General features: G+C 36.4%; 1 protein-coding gene across 1 annotated transcript in view; it reads right to left on the bottom strand.

Annotated features, from left to right (window-relative positions):
- Positions 1-1,115: 1,115 nt before the first annotated feature.
- SETD4 (SET domain containing 4) overlaps positions 1,116-15,632 on the bottom strand; it is a 41,799-nt gene continuing 27,282 nt past the window's right edge. Inside the window, exons 7-11 of the mRNA XM_020995956.2 lie at positions 11,446-11,620; positions 9,111-9,192; positions 7,276-7,356; positions 6,721-6,844; positions 1,116-6,171 (exon numbers count right to left, since the gene is read on the bottom strand). Coding sequence (XP_020851615.2) covers positions 6,037-6,171; positions 6,721-6,844; positions 7,276-7,356; positions 9,111-9,192; positions 11,446-11,620 — 597 coding nt within the window. The 3' untranslated portion in view covers positions 1,116-6,036. The remainder of the gene's footprint in view (positions 6,172-6,720; positions 6,845-7,275; positions 7,357-9,110; positions 9,193-11,445; positions 11,621-15,632) is intronic.

Genomic DNA, 15,632 nt, shown 5'->3' with positions numbered 1-15,632 from the left:
TGATATAATTAGATACACATATATAATTATATATTATATAATGAATGTATAATATAAATAATTACATTAATTACATGTGATTAATAATATTCAATAATTACAAATTATGTATGTAAATAATTATACATTAATTATATTTATATGTTAATTTATATATATAAATTAATTAAGCAGCTTCAGGAAGTTACTTCTCTAGGCCTTCCCACTGGTCCTAGATAAGTGACCTAAATCCAGTTCAGTAGTCAATAGAACCACTCAGGATAATTATTGTTGCTTCAACTTGTTCTCTCATAAAGTAGCTCCTTAACACTCTACAATTCTGTTACTGCCACTCTGAATCTCATTCAGTGTGGGGAAGAGCAGTTGACCACTGAATACTCTGGGAAATGGGCAAGAAGGCCAGGACCTACCAGAAAGTGACACTCTAGGCCCTCCATGGCACAGCCTGAGACTGCCAAAGTGCAGGGAAAGTCTGTGAAGAATGTCCCCACTCAGGGACATGCAAGAAGCAGGAGCTGGATTCACCTGAGCCAGAAGTGAGTCCACCTAGCCTATTCTCAGTTGCTGTTCTCTTTTGACTCACTCAATTCTTCCTATTGTCTTCTGGGACCTTTAGGTTTAGATTTATGAAAACTAGAAGAGTTCTGAGCAAACAAGAGAGAGATTCACAAAAAGCAAAATAAATTATTTTGAATTTGAATGATTTGAACACATAAAATTTAAATGTATGTACAATCAAAACTAACTCTAAACTTAAAAAAGGAGATAACTGGGAAAAATCCTGGCAACAAATTTCTCTGAAAAAGCTTTCCTTTCTAAGGTACATAAGGAATTGATTCAAATTTTGAACAAGTATTTCTCCACTGACAAATTGCCAAAGGGAGTGAATGGTCAGCTCTCAAAGGGAAAAAAAAAGCTAGCTAAAACCACATGAAAAAATATTCTAAATCACTAGAAATTTAAGTTTACTTCAAAGCAATTCTGAGATTCCTTCTATGACCATACACTAAAATTCACCTCATGATTGCAAAAAGTAAGTAGAAACATTAAATATATTTTTGAATGATCAATGCAATAAAAATCCTACCCAATGAAGACAAATTGAAAGGAAAAAATGGATTTTTCCACTTAATAGTAAAATTTTATTTTTTCCAATTCCATTTAAAGATAGTTTTCCACATTCATTTTTGTAAGATTTTGAGTTCCAATTATTTCCCTTCCTGCTCCCCAAGATGGCAAGCATTTTGATATAGGCTATACATGTACAATCATATTAAACATATTTCCAAATTAGTCATGTTGCGAAAGAAGAATCAGGGAAAAGGGAAAAACCACAAGAAAGGAAAAAAAAGAAAATTGTATGCTCTGATCGGCATTCAGACTCCATAGTTCTTTCTCTGGATGTGGACAGCATTTTCCATTATGAGTCTTTTGGATTTGTCTTAGATCACTGTATTGCTGAAAAGAGCTAAGTCTATCAAAGTTGCTCATCTCACAATGTAGCTGCTGCCATGTTCTCATTCTGCTCACTTCACTCAGCAGCAGTCCATACAAGTCCTTCCAGGTTTTTCTGAAGTCTGCCTGCTCATCATTTCTTATAGCACACCAGTATTCCATTACATTCATATACCACAACTTGTTCAGCCATTCCCCAATTGATGGGCATCTTCTCAATTTCCAATTCTTTGCCACCACAAAAAGAGCTGCTGTAAATATCTTTGTGCATGTGGATCGTTTTCCCTTTTTTATGATCTCTTTGGGATATCGACCTAGTAGTGATATTACTGGATCAAAGGGTATGTATAGTTTGGTTGCCCTTTGGGCATAGTTCCAAATTGCTCTCTAGAATATTTAGATCGGTTCACAACTCCACCAACAATGCATCAGTGTTTCAATTTCCCCACATCTTCTCCAATATTTATCATTTTCCTTTTTTCTCATATTAGCCAATTGGATAGGTGTGAGGTGCTACCTCAGAGTTGTTTTAATTGGCATTCCTCTAATCAATAGTGATTTAGAGCATTTTTTTCATATGAGTATACAGTTTTAATTTTCTGATTTGAAAACTGCCTGCTCATATCCTTTGACTACTTATCAACTGGGAAATCACTTGTATCCTTATAAATTTGACTCTGTTCTCTATATATTGTACAAATGAGGTCTTTATTAGAGTTACTGGCTGTAATAATTGTTTCCCAGTTCTCCGATTTCCTTCTAATCTTGGCTGCATTGGCTTTAGTTTTGCAAAAGCTGAAAAAAAATGGATTTTTCAATCAAGATGTTTTAATTTTCAAATTAGGCAATTCTAATTCTGCTCCATCTTAGCTTCAGTGCTTCCACCCATGCCTCTTAATTCTGCCATCTGCAGGGGAAGAAAATCATATCCACAAGAGAGCAATTCAAATACCTGGAAACTAGCTACTATGACTCCTGTAAGCATTCTCTTTTCATGAAAGACTAACCATACACACAGTTCTTTCAACAAAACTTTTCTTTTGTTTGTTTTGTTTTGTTTTTAAGCTGGGCAATGGGGTTAAGTGACTTGCTCAGGGTCACACAGCTAGTAAGTGTTATGTGTCTGAGGCCAGATTTGAACTCAAGTCCTCCTGAGTCCAGGGATGGTGTTCTATCCACTGCGCCACCTAGCTACCCCTCAACAAAACTTTACATAGCAAGATCTCCGATTTTTTCAGCCTCCTGGTACCCTCTTCTAGACAGGTCTCATTCTGTCAACATCCTTCCCAAAATGTGGCATCCATAATGTAACACAATATTTCAGATGTCTAATTGGAGAAAAGCACAATGTGATTAGTACATACCTCATTTTGGATGCTATCTCCCTCTTAATGAAGCTTAAGTTTGCAGGCAACTCTAAAATTCTGACTGACAATTAATAGTGGTGGTAGTTTCCTCAAGGGAAATATACCAATAAAATCACAAGTTTGGTGTATAAAAAAACAACCTTTTTTAGCTGTCAAATCACAATGCTGACAGGTTTAGCTTACACTCCATGCTCTCACTTTGTTAGTGATCTTTTAACTGTTTTATTGAGAAGTTAATGGACATTGAATAAAAAATAACTATATACCAGGAGTGGGGAACTTCAACATCAAGGCCATATGTGGCCTTCTAGGTCCTCAAGTGTGGCCCTTTAACTGAAGCCATCCATACTTCATAGATCCACCCCTGCTGTATACAAAGTACAACATAGAGCATTATACTTCCATTATGTACTCTTAAAAGGTGTTTAATTCAACGTTATTTTCAAAGTTTTCTCCTGTACTTTCTTCAGTTTTTAATTTAATTTTATTTTTTAAAGAGACTGGCTTTTTCTATCTCACCCAGGCTGGAAGTGCAACAGTGATTCATGGGCCCAGTCCCACTGCTGACTGGAACAGAAACTTCCTTTGGGAATCAGTCAGCTTTTCCTATTTGTTAGCTAAGTGCCTAGGTGAGATATTTGATCTAGCAGGAAAGCTAGCCTCAGTCTTAGCTCTCAGGATCTGTCTATACCACGCATAGATCCAAATGTGCTTACATTTTCAACCAGTACATCCAATTGGTTGTCAAGCTAACTCCTTGATTAGTGCAATTTAGGGAGAACATCTCCTTTATCCCAGAACATTCCTGAGGGGGTAAGGATTGAACCCCAAAGCCATTATCATTCCATGGGTGTGCATATGTATGTGACACCTTCCCCCAATACAAACACTCATATCTGGATGGCACCATCATCACTTATCAATTGCTGCTAGGATGACATACACTCTAGTGACAGGTATGAGGAAAGGCATGTAAAAAGGAGAGCACAAGGAAAGAGTTTGCCTAGAATATAGAATAGAAAAAGGGAGTAGCCTGAGATAAGCATTGGAAATCAGGTTAAAGTCATCTTGCAGAATGACTCTGAATGCCATTGTATTTATACATAACTTGCTAGGAAATGAGAAGCCATAAAAGGGTTCTGAATAGAGAAGTCACTATCCCAACAGAGCTTTATCAAGATAGCTCTGGCAGAAGTGTGAAGGATATAGTGAAGAGGGATGAACTGATATAACCAACCTTTGGGAGTTCAGCTAAAAGTGAGGAAAGATGGGTGGGGCTGTCTCTAGATAATTTTCTAAACCTCAAGTGGCTTTTAGAGTGGACCTGAGGGCAAAGTACTGGAGATGACCCTGATCTTGACCTTGAAGCCAAAGCTCACTCCAATCTTTGGGGAAAGTACTGGTGGGGAGAAATGTAACGTAATTCTAAAATTCTAAAATAACTTTTATCTGCAGCAATAAATTTTACATTCAGCTTGTATCTTTCTTAAATTGTTTCCAAGCATCTTGACAATTTTAAAAATTGTGTGTTGCTTTTATTTTGTAAAGATGCTGAGTAGAGGACATGACATTACACATGTTCAGGGGCCTCTGACACATTCCCTCATTTTCTTCTTCCTTATACTTTTCCTTGAAGCATTAGTTCTTTCTGTGCATATACATGGCTGTATGGATGTGTTTATACACATCCCTATATATGTGAATACATATATCTCTGTGTGCACACACATATGTGGACATGCATGTACACATACATAGACAGGGATAGAGATTGGACTTGTGATTTAACTCATGTTAAGCTCCCAAGAGGAATTTCCTGTACCAATGCAAATCATCCCCTCTGTAACTTAGTCTTAGAAAGCTGCCTAGAGCATGGAGAGCTTACCTGACTTACCCCGAATCAAGGTCTGTATGTGTCAGAGGCAAGACTCTAACTCAGATCTTCCTGGCTCCAAGGACAACTCTGCATCCACTACATCACACTGCCTCTCTATACAAATACACTTGCGTGTATGTGTGTGTGTGTGTGTGTGTGTGTATGTGTGTGGAATATATACCTTTTAACAGAACAGCCATTTCCCAACATAATGCCTCTCCAGATCATTCTTTATAACAGAAAAGAACACAAGCAAAACCAGCTGCATCTGATGGCACATGTCCCATCTACATTCAGTGTCCTACCTCTCAATCCACGAAGAGGAACATGTGTTTCATCATCTGTTCTCGGGGGTCAAGACTGGTCATCATAATTAATCAGAGTTTGCGTGACTTTCAAATCTTTCTGTTTACATTATTGTAGTCAGCGTCTCTGTAAGTCTTATTCTAAAGGCACAAAGACCAATTTTCTCTGTGTCTATATATAAAATATATGCATGTAGAGGTATGTATAGATACTGTTTCAGTTCTTTGTTATCTCTTAATATATTATTATGTATATCATTATATGTAATATATCATTATATTTTATTATAGATTATGTTAATATGTAAATATTTAATATAATTAGTATATCAATGGAATCCTCAATTAACATAATAAAATATTTACCACGCTAATAATATATGTATATTGTGTGTATGTGTTTTTAAGTGGTAGCAAAGAATTGGAGACAAGAGGATGCCTGTGGATCAGGTTTCTCTAAGCCCTTCACAATATTGCTGCAGCCTGTATTTTCAGGCTGCTTCCACATCACTTTGGCCACATCAGCACTCTTCCTGGCCTTTCATGATAGTGCATGTATGTGACGTCTTGCTGAATGAGACATTCAATCTTCTGCCCCCACATCTTTTCTCCAGCTATCATCCCATGCCTACAGTGGTCTCCTTCCTTCCTTGTACTTTTACAGCCCTTAAACCCTTTCACAGCTTTGCTCAAGCAACCTCTTTCAAGAGGCTTTTCTGATTCACCCAGTTGCTAGTGCCCCTTTCCTGCTGCTCCCCACATAAATGTGTATTTATTTTGTATAGATTGGATGTTTACTTATCTGTGAACATCTCCTACTCCTCAAGGAGAATGTGTCCTCCCTGAGGGTGAGGACTATCTTACTTTTATACTTGTTCTTTCAGCACTGAACACAGAGATTGGAGCACAGCAAGTGCTTAATAAATGCTTCCTTTGCAAACAACAGAAGATCCGAAACACTCATAATCAAAGGCACCCTGCATCCTGCAAAAAGTCACACAGCACAGAGAAAGAGGAAATAACTCTGGGCAGGTCAGGTGGTTTCTTGGTGCATATTCCTTAAAATATCTGCAGACCCTTGAAGAAGCTTTAGTTCTTCTATCCACAGATTCTCAATCAAAGTTAACTGGTCTTTTAGGCCTGCCTCCTCATCCTTCATATGAGAAATCTAGAAATGATATAAATATCAACATTAGTAATAATTTCAGAAGAATTTTCCAATGACTGAATTGTCTTAGGAACATAAGATAAATAGTTTAACCAATTGTGCTGCAAAAATATCCTGACACAACTCCAGCTTCTTATTTTTTACATTAACATTATGCTTTTCTGTTCATAAGAATTTTAAAATAATAATTTTAAAGCATTTTACTGTAAGGGTTCAGCCAAAGCATTATTTAAGCTGAAGGCTTCTATCACTGTGGAAAACTGTTAGAATCACTGTTTTAATGGAAGACCAAAGTAATTCCTAAACACAAACTGTTTGAGTTATAAAGCTCTATTGAGATGTGCAAATATATATGCTATTAAATGTACATGTTCCTTCCACATGCAAAAATATTCCTGCAACCTTGTTTTATTAAAACAAGCAGCTGAATACCACTCCAAAGCATACTATTCATATTTCACACTCACATATTTCATGTGCAGATAAAACAGAATAGTGTAATCCAACTAGGATTTTTTAAATAAAGAATTCTGTGTTTTAGAAATATACCTTCTGAAGTACAGTTTTGGCCTCTTCTATGTAATGACAGCATATTTTTCTGGACAAGACCAAACTCTTCCATTCATTTGTGTTTGAAATTACTTCACCAAGAAGCACTTTCTTCCAGCATGTACTAGAAGCAAAATATTTAACATGGTAACATCAGCAACACTTACAAGAAGGGAAATATAAAAGCTATGCCTCAATACAAACCCACAAAATCTTTCTTATTTTCTCCTAAACATTTATTGTTTATATTTGTATTTACATACTTATATTTACGTTACATACACTTTTAACTACTTTAAAAATGTTTGTCTCCTGATCAGAATTTAAGTTCTTTGTAAATTGGGATTGTACATGTGTCCTTTGAACTTGTATCCCTGATGCATTAATATAGTGCCTAATACACAGTAGGCACTTAATAAATGCTTCCTGACTGATCAACATCCCTTGTCCTCCAAATTGAAGTTGTTGATAAAAAGTACAAAGACAAATGAGGCCTTGGTTTCTAAGTGAACAATATGTTCGCTCTCACATTGAGAATGCAGCTCGGAAACTTACAATTCATCTGCTCCAAGACATAACAACTTAAGGGCCGTAAGCAGTCTCCAAGATGGCCCATCCCATCCAAAAGTTAAATTCCTAAAGAACAAAAATAACCATCAGTGGTAGAAGTTATAAGTTCTTTACTGCAGCATACACACCATTATGGCAATTTTCTTTAAGATTCTGCTTAAAAATATGTGGCCTGTGATCCTGGGCCAAAGGAAAAGGCAGAAAAAGTCACAAATGTGTAAAAGTAAATTGATAGATAGAATCAGAATAAATAAAGCATTTATGAAGGACTTACTCCATGCCAGGCCCTGAGAATACAAACACAAGCAAAAAGAAAGATAGGCCCTACCCTCAAGGACCTTACATCCCAATAGGGGAAAACGATATGCGAAAAGGAACTGGAGAGTAGGGGGATGGGAAGAAGTTAACTATGTAGGGGCAAGGTGAGAAAGTAGTCCAGAAAATCAGGAACTGAGCTGAGTTCCAGGTGAGCATGACTTGTGTGGATACTCCTTCAGAAGAATTCACTAATCAGAAGAAACCGCAGTTTTCAGAGGGTAAGAGTTCATTTCAGAGGGAGAAAAAAAAAGGGAATTAGTCTCTTTCCAATTAGCTATAATCAGGGGATAAGCATAGGGAGGTGGAGAGCAAATGACATGAATAATCCAAAAGCATTTACTGTTTGATTTGGAATATATTTTATAGCAGATTTACTCAATAATTCAAATGGATCTGTAATTTTACTCATGAGGGCATTCCTTCCAATTATGGAGGTCAGAGCCAAACCATGCCTGTCTACTGTGTGACACTCAGTCCATGTTTTTCCATACATTCTCCAGAGCAGATCCACCCAGCACACTAGTGGGGGCCTTCATCCTCATCTTAACTTGACATCAGCCATTTCGAGAAGAGCCATGCAGACTGTACACTGTGGTACAGTGAAGACTGTGATGACTTGGAGTTAAGAAAACTTGGGTTTATATCATGGCTCTGACAATTAATTACCAGCTGTGTAGCCTTGAACAAGTCTCTTCACTTCTCTGGGTCTCAATTTCCACATCTGGAAAATGAGATGGTTGGACTTGATGACCTCTAATGTACCTTCCAGCTCTGTGTTTATAATCTGTGAACTCTGGTTCCCAACACAAGCACCCATCTTTTTTCTTATTATACACTTGTCCTTAGTGATTTGTGACTCAGCCACCAAAGTGGTGGCTACTATTGAAACTAAGAAGATGGCCCTTCAAAGAAAATGGTTGGATCATTAAAATAATTTTGCAATTTTCCAAAGTTAATAAAGCCTCCTCTTCCAATTCTACAACCAATTCAAAGTCCATTTGCAGTGTATACACACCAGTGGACTAGTTTTACAGGTTGTTCACCCAAAGGAATGTCACAGCCTGGACAATAGGTCATTCATTCTTTATCCATTTGAATATTTCCTATTTGGAAAGTTAAGAAAACTCTTGAGAGTGATTACAAATCTCATCCGGGAGACTCTCCTAAGATCTGGGGCTTGCTGCAATCAGGACAATGTCATTGGAAAACAGCAGCATCTGAGGAACATCAAAGAAATACCACTCAGTATCTGCCTCCTTATATGGTCATTGAATTCATTCTGTGTGCAAGTATATCTGGTCTCTTCAAGTAAATCCTAAGCTTCTAAAAGCCAGGGACTATGTTTTATGTGTCTATCCACAGAAGTCCCTAGCACTGTACCCTGTTTTATATTCAATAAATATTTTTTGATTAATCAAGTCAGCCTTGAAGAAAACTGTTTACTCTGAGGTTTGCTATGAAAGCTTTCTGAAATGAAAATTTCATTAAAGAGGGATACTTACTCTGAAAAACCATGCTCCTTTAAAAGGGAAATCTTCTGACTCATCTGTGTGTCCACTGAAGGAAGGTGATCAACAAGGTTATCTGTATTTTTAAAGATAAGATTCATTAAAAAAAAAAAGATGCACATACTTGAGGCATAATTCAGATAACAGCTGTAGTTAGAGTATTATCATTTGTGTTACATAACAATGAAAATGGTAGAAGCTAAGAGCTTTAGATTCAAAAACAGAATTTGTTCCTCTTGTCCAATTCAGGAAGATCATTCACCATCCACAAAGTCACAATAACTTCATGGCAGCAGACCACAGTAATGGTGGTGGTATTAGTAGTAGTATTCATGGAAAGAGGAGTATTAATAATAATACTAATAATAGATGACATTTATAAAGTGATTTAAGATTTATAAGGTACTTTATATAAATGATCATATTTCATATTTCACATTTCATGACAGCTCTGTAATATTGTATTATTATCCCTTTCTGTAAAAAAAACAAATCCTCATCCGTAAGATGAGGAAAGACACACTCAAGCAGGTTGTGTGACTTAGAGCTAGTAAAGTTTTAGAGAGATTTGAACACTGGCCTCACCTGACTCCAAGTCCAGTGTCCCTTCCAATATATTCACTGCCTGCGGGTTTATTATATCCAGCTTTAATTCTTGCTTCCAATACACAAACCAACCAAAAGGATTAGGTAATAAGATTTTTTTTGTTTTTTTAATCATAGCTGCCATATGAATTATAAATGCTGAAACTATAAAAGCAATTCAAATTAAAACAACTTTAATCCAATGGTTTAAACTATAATATGTTTTCTGTTTCCCCCTACTTATCCAATGACTTTTGTCAACCACACAGACTAATGCAAAAAATCACTTATATAGGAATACAGAGTCCTGAATTTCAGCCCTAACTCTACCATTAAATCATTAGGCGGCTTTGGGGCCTACCTCTCTGTGCCTCAGTTTTGTCAACAGTAAAATAAAGGAGTCAGAATAGAAAAACTCTAGCTCTTAAAATTCTTTAATATTATTATATAATATGTCATGAATATGAAATATCTGAGCCAATCACAAAGCTAGCTTGTTATAAGGCTGAAAAATTATCATTTTAGTCATTTTTAATTTAAATGAGCAGGTAAACATTCTAAGAGCTAAAGTAGCATCTTTGTTATATTAAGGATTTCTAAAATCTCCTTTAAAATCCATATCTTTCTGGGGCAGCTAGGTGGCACAGTGGATACAGCACCAGCCTTGAAGTCAGGAGGACCTGAGTTCAAATCCAGCCTCAGACCAAACACTTGACACTTATTAGCTGTGTGACCCTGGGCAAGTTAACCCCAATTGCCTAAAAATTTTTTAAAAAAACATATCCTTCAGAATCATCAAACCTGTTTTATCCAATATTTGTTCACTAAATATCAAGCCATTACCCATCATGACCTGAAGCCACAGAAAAGGAAGAGTTTTAATACTGACCAAAACACAGCTTCTACGGCTTCAGGCCAGGAATAGCAATCCTCTGTTATGAAATGAAAAAATACCTCTTGGAATTTTGTTCAATCTAAAACAGTTAATGTCTGACTAGATCTCCAGGTTATAATAAAACAAAATATACCATGCTGATGAAAATAGTAATTTTGGAGAACATAATGAAAAATATACATTTTTCTCTCTCTAGACTATAAGCTGTGTTATATACTTTTTTGGGGGTAATTTCCATAGTAACCAAACCAGTGTCTTATACAAAGCAGATGTTCAGTAAATACTTGTCATTGAATAAATCCCTATCTAATTCTGCTCAATTGAGCATGACTTGAGTACAATAATTTCCACACTTTCCTCTCTATTCAGTATACATTTCCTGAACACCTACTACAAACAAGAAACAGTGGTAGGCACTAAGGGAGAAACAAAAATGAATAAGACACAGTCTCTGCCCTCAAGAAGCTTATAATCTACTAGCAAGAAATAAAAATGTACACAGTGTGAAAGTGCACAAGTGATACAAAGAAGGATGAGAGTTAACACTATTTTTATCTCTCTCACACTTTGCTATGCTTCTTTCTGTCAACAGCAACCTTCCTCTGATCAGCTTCCCCACAGAATCCCAGTTTTCTTTCACTAAAAATTTAGCCTGCAAACAGCTTCCCCACAGAATCCCAGTTTTCTTTCACTAAAAATTTAGCCTGCAAACTCAGGTCAAAGAACTGACTAAACAGGTCTACAGAGAAGACAATAAATCACGAACATGTTCTCCTTATTAAAGACTATATAAAAATGCCTTTAGGAATTCACTCGCATCATGTGCACAGGAAAAAAACTTGACCTGACCTATTGATACATAAACAGCACTATGTGGATTATTGATGGCAACAAATCCATATTCCAAAAGCAGTCGGTGGTTATCATGAGGGCCGTAACAGATGAATATTTCTTCATATTTTTTGCAACTTGAAGCAGTCCTAATTTCATAACAATGAGTTTCCTCATTAAATGCTGCTTTTACCTACAAAGGAAAACAGATTAAAATCACACTTAAGAGACATGATTAATTCCAAGATGGATAAATGGTTAAATTATATCAACTGACAGGCATTTATTAAGCACCTACTATGTGCTAAGCACTAATAACAAGGCAAAGGTGAAAAAGACAAAAGTCCCCTTGCCTCTGAGGAGCTAATAATCTAGAGAGTATGGTGGTAGCTATGTAGTGCAATGGAGAGAGAGCTGGATTTGAAGTCTGGAAGACCTGAGAACATATAGGTTAAAATGTGTAATAGGCAGTCTGCAATGTAGGACTTGAGGTGGGAAAAAGACTAGGGCTGGATATATAGATTTGAGAGTAATCACAGAGATTATTACAACCATGTCAAGTCAGAGAAAGAAAGACAGAGAGAGTGAGAGAAAGAGAAAAAAAGAAAATGTGAGTGTGTGTGTACATATGTTTAGAAGGAAGAAGTTAGTGACAGAATACACACTGATGATCCACCAAAGTGGCTAAGAAGTGGTCAGGAGGACCAAGAGAAATCAGTATTATGAAATCTATAATCTGTAATCTATAAAATCTGGATTACCCAGATATGAACAGTTGGTTTTTTTTAAGAATTGTAAACAGGGGCAGCTAGATGGTGCAGTCAATAGAGTACCAACCCTGAAGTCAGAAGGACCTGAGTTCAAATCTAGCCTCAGACCAAACACTTAACACTAACTAGCTGTGTGACCCTGGGCAAGTCACTTAACCCCAATTACCTTAAAGAAAAAAAAAAAGAATTGCAAACTATAAATGCCACATAAGAACACAGATTCATCAGAAAGCAATTTTCCATGCAGATTGATAAAGATGAAAAAACAAGAACAGTCAACATTGGTAAAGATCATACATTGTTGGTATAGCTGTGAAGTAGTTCAACCATTCTGGATATAACTTGGGAATCATGCAAGAAAAGAGACTAAACTCCTCATATATACCCTTTGAACCAATGGTTTCACTACAGTTGCATATCTCTCCAAAGAAATCAAAGACAGAAATAAAGGCCCAATTTACACTGAAATTTCACCACAGAATTCCTAGAACTGGAAATAAAATGGGTTCCCCAACAACTGAAGAGTGGCTGAAAAAATTACGACATATGAGCGTAACAGAATATTACTGTGTTCATTTGACAAATATGAACAAACCAGATTAACACAGAAAAATGGTATGCATTGATGCAGGGCAAAATTTACAATTAAACAATACTCATGATTATAGTAATATATACAAAAGATCACCAAAAGGAAGTCAAACTCTGAATAACTGAAAAAGTAATGGTCTCAGAGAACAGACAACAAAACCTACCTCTCTTCTTTCATTTTACAGAGACAGGGAATTGCTAGGATTGAGTATTGTACATACTGTCATACAATTTCATAGTACTGGATGATTTTGCTTGGTTATTTTTCTTTGTCACGAAGGAAGGCTTGATTTAGAGGTCTAGGGAAACTGAAATGATTCTGATTTAAAGACAAAAGTTATCAACAAAACATTTGGGGGGCTTTTGGGGAGCTTTTTGGTTTGTTTGTTAACACAGAATTAGACTCATACATCTGATTTTGTTTTTTAACCCTAAATATGCAGCTATAATAATAACACTGGTAGATGTAATTTCTTAGGTATAGAAAAAAATGAAGAAAAAGTTCTATTTCCTGCTTCAACATTTAAGTTATGCTGTTACATTTAAAAACAGCTACAGATTTTGGGCAAATATTCATAGCTTATAGGTAGCAAATATGAAGAAATATACTGAGAAGAAGAAAAAAAAACCTTCTTCTATAGACTAAGGAGTGGGTATAAGCAGGGGAATTTTCCTTAAGTGAAAAGAATATCCTGCTTAGCAATAGATTCTCAGACCAGAAAGGAAGCTATGGAATATATCTAAGAGTTCTTTTTAAGAACACTTCAGGCCTAAAGCATGGACAAGAAATTTGGACCTTAAGTTAGGTTGACAACAAAAAATCCAAGGGCAGCACACTCTCGGTTTGCTCCATCACAGGGATGGAACATAAAGGCACCACCAACTTAAGTAAAAATGAAGTATACTTTAATGACTGCCAAGTCACAAAGTACCTCATTCAGCCTCTTCTCTGTTCACAGCATCTTTCTGTATTGCCTTTCTCTAGAAGACATTTGACATCTTCAACAGTTGAACTGACAATCTTAACTCTCCTCTACTCAAGGTTATTTTGTTCTTCCAAAACTGTATTGAGAAGACCCATTCATGAGTTATTCTACTGGCAATCATAGAATTTCAAAGCTCAGAGGCATTTAAGAAATTACTTGGTCTAACCCTCTCGTTCTTCAGATGAGAAAACTAAGTTCACATATACATACATTTACATGTATATATAACTATCTAAACTTATTGTATTCATTTATTCACCAATGAATATAAATTTATTCACAAATCTGTGAAGACATGGGAAGCTTACAGCTTCCTCTCTCTAACAGGACTCTTCCCATCATTAAGAGACAGACCCCTTTCACAATGTGGTGTATGGCTCTGCCTCCCTTTTTCCACAATCTAGCTATTGTACCATTAAAAATCATTTCACACCCCGCCTCTGTCACAGATCATCAGCTCCTTAGCTGAATACATTAGCATACACATTTGCTTAACCCTGCAGTCTAAGCTGTCTACACTAACCTTTGATTGCTACAGCACTGATGACTATAAAGAGAACAGAACAAGAAGAATTAGCTCAATGAATTTGGACTATTAAATTCAATAAACATTTGTCAAGCACTTTCTATGAGCGAAGCACTATACTAGATACTAGAGATACAAATATAAAATAAAATGAAACTGTCCAGAGTACAGTTAAAGATATGGAATAGGGATCAAAAGGAAGAGATTGGGGTTACAGAGATATGGTGGCATCTAATACAAATTACTCCTCCTAGAGTTTAATGATGAAAATAAGAGAGATATAGGATGACAGCACAAGAAAAGAGAACGGTCAAAGGAAAGTTCTGTTGGTTTTTAAAAAGATTATTAGCGATAGTTGCTTCTCAAATAACCTTATATTTACTTATTTGTGTACATGGTATATTGACCAATAAAAAGTAATTTCCATGAGGGCAGGAAAAGTTTCCCTTCTGTCTCTGTATCCCCTGTCCCTGAACATAGTTGATACATATTGACACACAGTTTAACATATTGATAAATCTAATAATACTAATGTAACTAAAATCAATATGGCATACAGTGGTAATTTATAATGGTAATAGTAGTTTTTGCCTGACATTGTGCTAAAGCACTTTACAAATATTATCTCATTTGAACTAAATAGCAAAAAGACCTAAGCACATTTGTAGGCATCAGGGGATTAATACAGGAAGAAACTAATGATGAGAAGGAATATCAGGCAAAATCCCTAAGGAGACAGAAGGGGCTGTGATCAAGTACACTTTGTGAAGGAGAATTGCCAATGAAGACATAAAAACAGATGCTGAGTTGTGGAGGAAAGGATTAAAGGGATCACAGAAGGGATGGCCTTGATTTTCTCAGTAAAGCAGGAGGCAAAGCCATCTGCTAGGAGAAAGGAAGATGGCGTAGCATTAGGAGAATGAGGAAAAGGGAAGGTTTAGAATATCTGCTGAAGGGAGTGTGATTGGATAGCAGATGAATAAACAAGATGGAGGTCTCAGTTGAATCCAACTGACACAGTCCCATGACTTCCTCTAGCAGGGTATAGCAGACTAAGCAAAGAAGCAGAAGATAATGGGATAGACGGTGAGGGGTTATGACCCAGTGAGTGAGGACAGCATGGACAGCAGAAGGACAGGAGGGAAAGGATTTCCAAGGGGCCTTATTAAATTGGTTAACAAAAAGGTCCTGTGAAGGAAAAAGGCTGGACTCTAGGTAACAGACCAAAGTCTCCAGAGAGACAACTACTGCTCGACAGAGAAAGCTCAAAGACATGAATGTGAACATTCTAGATCATAGTGATGCTGAGTGAAGTGAGCAGAACCAGAACAT

Source organism: Phascolarctos cinereus, unplaced genomic scaffold, assembly GCF_003287225.1.
Source record: "Phascolarctos cinereus isolate Bilbo 61053 unplaced genomic scaffold, phaCin_HiC Scaffold_726;HRSCAF=1367, whole genome shotgun sequence".
Classification (NCBI taxonomy): domain Eukaryota; kingdom Metazoa; phylum Chordata; class Mammalia; order Diprotodontia; family Phascolarctidae; genus Phascolarctos; species Phascolarctos cinereus.
Note: the sequence above shows the minus strand (reverse complement) of the source record. Positions and strands in the feature narration are given on the sequence as shown.